This window comes from Etheostoma spectabile, chromosome 15 (assembly GCF_008692095.1).
Source record: "Etheostoma spectabile isolate EspeVRDwgs_2016 chromosome 15, UIUC_Espe_1.0, whole genome shotgun sequence".
In the NCBI taxonomy this organism is placed as follows: domain Eukaryota; kingdom Metazoa; phylum Chordata; class Actinopteri; order Perciformes; family Percidae; genus Etheostoma; species Etheostoma spectabile.
In genome coordinates, this window is record NC_045747.1 from 10,886,918 (window position 1) to 10,894,601 (window position 7,684).

At 38.5% G+C, this 7,684-nt stretch overlaps 1 protein-coding gene across 2 annotated transcripts in view; it reads left to right on the plus strand.

Annotated features, from left to right (window-relative positions):
• Positions 1–7,684, plus strand: part of prkacaa (protein kinase, cAMP-dependent, catalytic, alpha, genome duplicate a) — a 23,950-nt gene that overhangs the window by 9,642 nt on the left and 6,624 nt on the right. For both annotated transcript variants that reach the window (XM_032538596.1, XM_032538595.1), the window contains exons 2-8: positions 2,821–2,882; positions 3,386–3,514; positions 5,754–5,852; positions 5,945–6,027; positions 6,110–6,236; positions 6,349–6,444; positions 7,185–7,307. In XM_032538596.1, the coding sequence (XP_032394487.1) occupies positions 2,821–2,882; positions 3,386–3,514; positions 5,754–5,852; positions 5,945–6,027; positions 6,110–6,236; positions 6,349–6,444; positions 7,185–7,307 (719 nt within the window). The remainder of the gene's footprint in view (positions 1–2,820; positions 2,883–3,385; positions 3,515–5,753; positions 5,853–5,944; positions 6,028–6,109; positions 6,237–6,348; positions 6,445–7,184; positions 7,308–7,684) is intronic.

The window sequence follows — 7,684 nt, forward strand, 5'->3', positions numbered from 1 at the left end:
TTATGCTTTTGATTTATATTTCTTGACGTAAATAAAGACAAAATTTAAACTATTGTCTTTTTGTCGAAAGATGTGCTATTACAACCTCAACCATTGTGTGTCTCAGGCTACCGGTAGAAAAAGCTGTCCTCCCTCACCTGCTAAGGCAGCTAGTGTCCACAAAACTACTACATAGATAGTAAGGAGGAATGAGGAAGGACTGGTTATCTACATGTTCCCACAGAGCACCGTGATTAGCCCCATAAAGATAACAGCAAGAAAAATGTATGGCTGCATATAACATTGTGTGCCAAGCTGTCAAACTCTTTCCACAGGCCTAAGTCAGTTGGTGTATAAGAGTGGCATGTATGTGCGTATATGCACAGTGTTGCATGTGTATTTTTTTTTTTTTTCAGTCAACAGTCATAAACTGTTCACAATAACCAGATGTAGGGATTTATCTTACACTAAAGGCATTGCAGTCTCATGTTTGACTGCACTCTTGGCATAGGATCAATTTATTATTCCAGATCAATTTATTTTTCCACCACGGTGGCATATTGGAGAACCCCCGACTTAAGTCTAAGGGTCCACTTTGGAAGAAAAGAAAGATAAAATGGAAGATAGTTCAAAACATGTTTTACTCAAAATACTTTTCTAATTGAAATCAATTTGGAATGTCCGGTTACTCCGTGTGCATATCCCATTTTGGCCATAATGCAGTAACATGGATTTTTATTTTTTTGGTGTGGGGCAGTGGCTGCCAGCACATGCGCTTCTAATGTCTTCCTTGCAAAACTGCTCAGGTTGTGTCAAGCTGTTTGGTCTCCTAATGTGATGCGCCAACCCAAAACTGCTGCAGAGAAATGCTCTCATTGGAAACTGTTTGGGAAAGGGCAGGAACTTTATAAACATATCTGGATGGTGATGGCTTTGAGCCATCTATCGATCATGTCCACCAATGCTGTTTTGACCAAACAGTCGTGACTGTGTCACACCTATACGCGCACGTAGCTGCCTGTAGCTCCTTACCGGATGCTGATTGGTGGGGAAAGCTGGTAGTTCAGACACAAACGCATCAGGTTATAGCCTGACAAGATGGATTTTCAAGTGATACGTGATGCAGAGATTCTTTGCATGAACATGTGATAACACGAGAATCCAGCTGCTGTGCAAGGTAACTGGGCACCGTGAATCATCAGCAGAGTCCTGTCTCAAACTCTAGATAGGATTGAGGTTTTGACTGTGACTCGGCCTCTTTTAGTCATTCTTTTACAAAATATATATTTATTTTGAAGGTAGGCAACGTTTCTTTTATAGAATTGGCTTATTTTAATACACATGGAAAATTAATGTTTTCATTAAAAAAAAATTAAATGTGTCTGTCTGTTCGAATTGTATCAAATTGCACCAAATCGTTTCAACGTTCTTGTGTTTTGCGACACAGTATTGGCTGGTTTTGGGTTGGTGTTTTGCTGAAATCATTTTACCCCTGTGTTTTCATGAGCCTTCCAGGTCCTGCTGCAGAGAAACATCCCCACATCCAATGCTGGCAACACCATAAGTCATATTGGGGATGATGAGGTGATGTCCAGTGTTTGGCCCGCTGAACAAAGCATTTAGTGTGATTGTTAGAAAGGCCAAATTTGCTTTAATATGACCATATAACCTTTTCCAAGAGTCTCCCACATGCCTTCTGGCAAACACTGAGATATCACATGTGTGGCTTTCTCTTTGCCACTCTGCCATAAAGCTGTTACTTGTGAAGCTCCCGTTTAACTGTTGTTGTATTCATGTCGCCCATCTCAGCCATCAAACCCTGTAGCTTTTTAAGGTCCTCCATCACTAGTACCTGTCTTACAGTTGCACTGATTTCCAGCTGTGTCATACTTAATCTATTTTTTAGATGATTGAGCTTGCTGTACTCTGAGGGTGCCATGGAGTTCTTTTGTATTCTTCCCCTGTTTTTTTTTTTTTTTTAAAGATTTTTTTTGGAGCATTTTCAGCCTTTATTTTGATAGGACAGCAGAAGACATGAAAGAGGAGAGAGAGGGGGAATGACATGCAGCAAAGGGCCGCAGGTCGGAATCGACCCTGGGCCCGCTGCGTTGAGGAGTAAACCTCTCTATGTGGGCGCCCGCTCTACCAACTGAGCTATCCAGCCCCCCAAACCCAGTTGGTACTTTGAAGTGAGCTTGTCATGAGTTGGTTTTGAATGGCCTTTTATCTCCATTCATCATGGTTTTTACAAGAAAAATACAGCTGTAACAGCAGTTACAGCTGTATTTAACCTTTACTTGTCACACCTGGATTTTATAAAGGTGATCTCTAATCATTTTTTATTGTGGCTTCCAAAAGCAATTTCCTGCACTTGTTTTGATTTAGGTGTGGTATAATAACGCCTAAATACAAACTAGTACTTTTTTTGGACTATAAATACATTTGTAGTGATGTGTTCTAATCTGTCGGTAAACTGGTGTATTATTAGCTTGAGCAGCATCCATTTAGATTATTACAAATGTTAGCATTAATTTAATTCTCAAAGTCCGCTAAAATTACTTACTATTTATCTTATATACTTTCATGATTGGGGTAAAATCAATTGTTTGGGACCCAATAACAAAGAAAGTAGCAAGTCTCAGTTGAGCAGACTTTCATGAGCTGGTCACGCAGACGGTATTTGTGTTAGTACACATAACCTGTATCATGCAGTATTTTGCTCTTCTTTGGGTCTTGGTGATTAGGTGTGGTAACCTATTATACAAAATCCTGTACGTCTGGACTCATGAAAACAGGGAAACCTTTCTCTCTAATGAATATGCACTTTGTTTGTAATTACAGTGAAGGAGTTTCTTGCCAAAGCCAAAGAAGATTTCCTGAAGAAATGGGAGAATCCAGCCCAGGTGAGAGAGTGAAAGAGAATGACTTTTCTCTGTGTGTAATCATCATTCATTGCTGCTTTGATTTTGTCATTCTTATTAATTTTGCAGTGTTATGGTACCTTTTGCTCATATTGTCTTTAGTTTTGTGTTAAACACCTTCATGTTTTTTTCACATACTTGTTCACTCTCAGGCAGACTCATGGTAATAGTCCCGCCTATTAACAAATTTAGTCCTATCTATTTAAGGAGCAGTGCACCCTCTGCTGGGCTAATGTTAAACACAACTTTTTCATTGTTGTTTTTTTAAAGGAGAGCACCTCTAATGTAGACTCAATAAATAAACTCCAACATATCTAATTCACATCAAAACAATAGAAATTATTTTATAAATGCTCGTTATTGACACACCTTCTTAAAGGTATTATTCAGGAAAAACTGAACTAAAGTAGGGTTTTTTTGTGGTATGTTGCTGGCAAGTTGTTATTCACCCTTTTCTCTTACTGACAACCTTTTCTCCCCCTCAGCAAACTGCAGCATTGGACCACTTTGAGCGTTTGAAGACCTTAGGCACTGGTTCGTTTGGTCGAGTCATGCTGGTTAAACACAAAGATTCGGGCCAGCATTTTGCCATGAAAATACTTGACAAACAGAAGGTACAGTACCTTTGGACATGGCTTTCAAGAGAAATGCTACTTGGTAAATAAATGTTTGACTAGGATGCTCCAGCTTGTATTTGAGATTATAATGTCTCTTTTGTAGAAAATGTGTTTGTAAGTACACGTCTTAATGAGTGTTCATATGAGCATTTTCCAATTAAAACTTTAAACCAGAGAGCCAGGAATAATCCGTACGTGTTAACAAATATACAGCCTGGAATTCATAGTCAGAAGTTTGTAGGAGAATAGTATATTTATTTAACCCTCTGATCTTACAACACGTAGTTCATCACCAGTGTTGGGCAAGTTACTTCCAAAATGTAATTCATTATAGATTGCTAGTTACTGTCATTTAGTTTTATTCAATTATTACTTTCTCTAAATTGTAATGCTTTACACTACTTTTGCATTACTTTTGAGGTATTTTCACCAAAGTAACCACAGAAGTAAGACATGGCAGGTAGCTTGTGGTTCTCACTGTGGGATCAACAAAGTCTCATCTTTATCCAATTTTTTTACATCATCATTTATTCATAATATTTTGTATTATTATTCTGAATCTGCAAAGTAATTAAAATTATATAATAAATACTGAAATAAAACAATACTTACTCTTAAATACTTGACTCTGAATTGTAGTTGGGTAGAAGTATATAATAGGTGTAAATGGAGATACTCAATTAAAAGTACCATGGCTGGGACGATGTGCTTTTTGTCCCGATTTGATTCTTTCACGATACATGGGTGCTGATTCGATTTGTATTATAATTTGTATTACAAATTTACTACACTTCTAGAGACAAAACAGTATATCATAAGATATTTCTTAATACTAATTGTTTTAGAAGAATAATGCAAATCACATGTCAGTCAGTCAGACATTTATTTAATAAACACGTAGAGCTGGGTATTATATCGATATTGAGATATGAGACTAGATATTGTCCTAGATTTTGGATATTGTAATATGGTATAAGTGGTGTCTTTTCCTGGTTTTAAAGGCTATGTTACAGTACTGTGATGTCATTTTCTGAACTTACCATACTATTGTAACTGTTCTATTGCCTTTACCCCCACTTAGTAATTATATCCACATTACTGATAATTAGTTATCAAAAATCTCATTGTGTAAATATTTTTTGAAAGCACCAATAGTCAACACTACAATATTGTTGCAGTATTGATATTGATGTTTTTGGTAAAAAAAACCTGTTATGATATTTGATTTTCTCCATGTCGTCCAGCCCTAATATGTATTTTTTGCTTTTCCTGCTTTTGCTCTTGTTTTGCTGGAAAAGAATATCCTAAATCAGTGTTACCGTATAAACAGAAAATATTTAGGTGAATCATTGTTAAAATAAAAAATATCGATTCTGGGGAAAGAATAGATTTTTTTCAAAAATCGTCACAATAAATTCACTATACTGTACATACAATTTCCACTAAACTTTAATTCCCGACATGTTTTAATCTGTCAGTTGCTCGGACACGCGACTGTCCGCGCAGACGTACCGTTTCCTGTTGTCTGTCCCTCTCTGGTTCTGGTTCTGATCACGGAAACAGCGATGGGACAGCACCTCGTTTCAACGCAGCGTAAAAACTCCCGAAAATCATGGGAGCATGTCTCGCAAATGTAGAATCAGTCTCTGCAGTCATCTCAACTATTGAATTCCAGCAACAGGAAATTACTTTGTTCTTTTGTACACAAATGTTTTTTCTCTGGTGCCAAAATGTTTCACTGTGTTGGTGAATATTTAAAAAAAAATATAACACCACTTAATTTGGGGTTAAAATGCATTGTAACTCGTTTTATTGAGATTGTAACGGGTATAATATTACCGAAATGTTATTAGTAATGTGTTTATATTACTGCGTTACAGCAAAAAGCAATACATAAATGTAAATGCGTTACTTTTGGAACAGCTCATCACCAGTGTAATTTCAGTTATTTGTATTTGAAGCCTCGCTGCTTAGCAGCTCCATGGAGAAAGGAGAAGTGACTGTTACAAAATCAAAACTTTTTTTTTTTTGCACTACAAGTGCATTTTTTGATGTTTATTGGCAAAGAGCTCACTGTTGTGAAAGTTCAAATGGCCTACAGTGCCATTAACTTACTCCTAAATGAGATGCTACATCTTTGTTTCTGATTTTGTATTTGTCTATAACGATGATGTATGATGAGCCATTTTGACACCATATTTTGCCTGAAAAAAGCCTCCATCCTGATCCCTTCTAGGTAGTGAAGCTGAAGCAGATCGAACACACACTGAACGAGAAACGTATCCTGCAAGCTGTGAGCTTTCCCTTTCTGGTGCGACTGGAGCACTCTTTTAAGGTGTGCATTAAATAGTTCCTCTCTAAGCATGTTCACCTAATTTGTGTATGTGTTTTGCTTGTCAAAGTAAGACTTTGCTCATCGCCCTACAGGACTACAGTAATCTGTATATGATAATGGAGTATGTACCTGGCGGCGAAATGTTCTCACACTTAAGGAGAATCGGTAGATTCAGGTGAGTTGACTTTTAGGTAGCTCCTAAATATTTCCATTCACCACTGGTTGACTGTAAATATTGTGCCTGATCTGTTTTGCAGTGAACCACACGCCCGCTTCTACGCAGCCCAGATTGTACTGACCTTCGAATACCTTCACTCGCTGGATCTCATCTACCGAGATCTTAAGCCAGAGAACCTGCTCATTGACCAGCAAGGTTACATACAGGCAAGGATTGCATTTTTGTTTTATTAGACATCAGCCATAATTAGGTTTCATTGGTCTCTCTGCTCTTGCAAGTGTGTGCTCATTTCTCAGAGCTGTATTCTCTGTTCCCCAGGTAACAGATTTTGGATTTGCAAAAAGGGTGAAGGGCCGAACCTGGACACTTTGTGGGACCCCTGAGTACCTGGCACCAGAGATCATCCTCAGTAAGGTAAGTGCCCAGCGGGGGGGGGGGGGGGGGGGGGGGGGGGGCACTTATGAAAGAATGCTTTCATAAATGGAAGTGGTAATAGTTTATTTATATCAATTAACAAAATGCAGTGAACGAACAGAAGAGGACCACCCTTTGCCTTTAAGACAGAATAACATTTTCTAAGTACACCAGCACAGTTTTTGAAGGAACTCTGCTGGTAGGTTGTTCCAAACATCTCGGAGAACTAAGCACAGATCTTCTGTCGGTGTAGACTTCCTCAAATCCTTCTGTCTCTTCATGTAATCCCAGACACACTCGATGTTGAGATCAGGGCTCTCTGGGGGCCATGCCATCACTTCCAGGACTTCTTGTTCTTCTTTACACTGAAGATAGTTTTTAATGACCATGGCTGTATGTGGTCCTGCTACAGAATACATTTGCGGCCAATCATATGCCTCCCTGATGGTATTGCATGATGGATAAGTATCTGCCTGTATTTCTCAGCATTGAGGATACCATTACTTCTGACCAAATCTCCATGTCCATTTGCAAAAATGAAGCCCCAAACTTGCAAGGAACACTTTTTGGCCTTTATTCATTGATTCATTTAACATGGGAATTCATTCAGGAAACCACTTCATTGTCAACATCAACTTCTGGACTGCGGTACACTTTACTGTCTATTGTTAACACTCTAATTAGGGGGAGTTTTTGTTTGAGTTCATATCTGACCGCCCTTTATTTCCTGTGTTGTCCAGGGTTACAATAAAGCAGTGGACTGGTGGGCTCTGGGAGTGCTGATATATGAGATGGCTGCCGGTTACCCCCCCTTCTTTGCTGACCAGCCTATTCAGATTTACGAGAAGATTGTATCAGGGAAGGTGAGTTCAGAGATGCCTACCTATATAATCCTTTTTTATTGTTGTAAGTAGTTTAATTGTCCCAGCACAACACAGTGCAATGTTCGTAAACAGAGGCAGTGGTTTGTCAACTAAAATAAATAAAAGTCCATAATTCATACCATTGATGTTTCCTGAAGTGTGAAAACAGTTTATCAGTGATGTTACATCAACGTTAATTATATAAAGAGGACTGTGGGGGTTGTGTAGATTGTATATTTTTGTATATGTTATTGTGTATGTTTTTAGGCATTTTTAGAACTTTGACAGGACAGCTGAAGAAATGTAAGGGGAGAGAGAGGGGGGAATGACATGCCGCAGGTTGGAGTCGAACATGGGCCCGCTGCATCGAGGAGTAA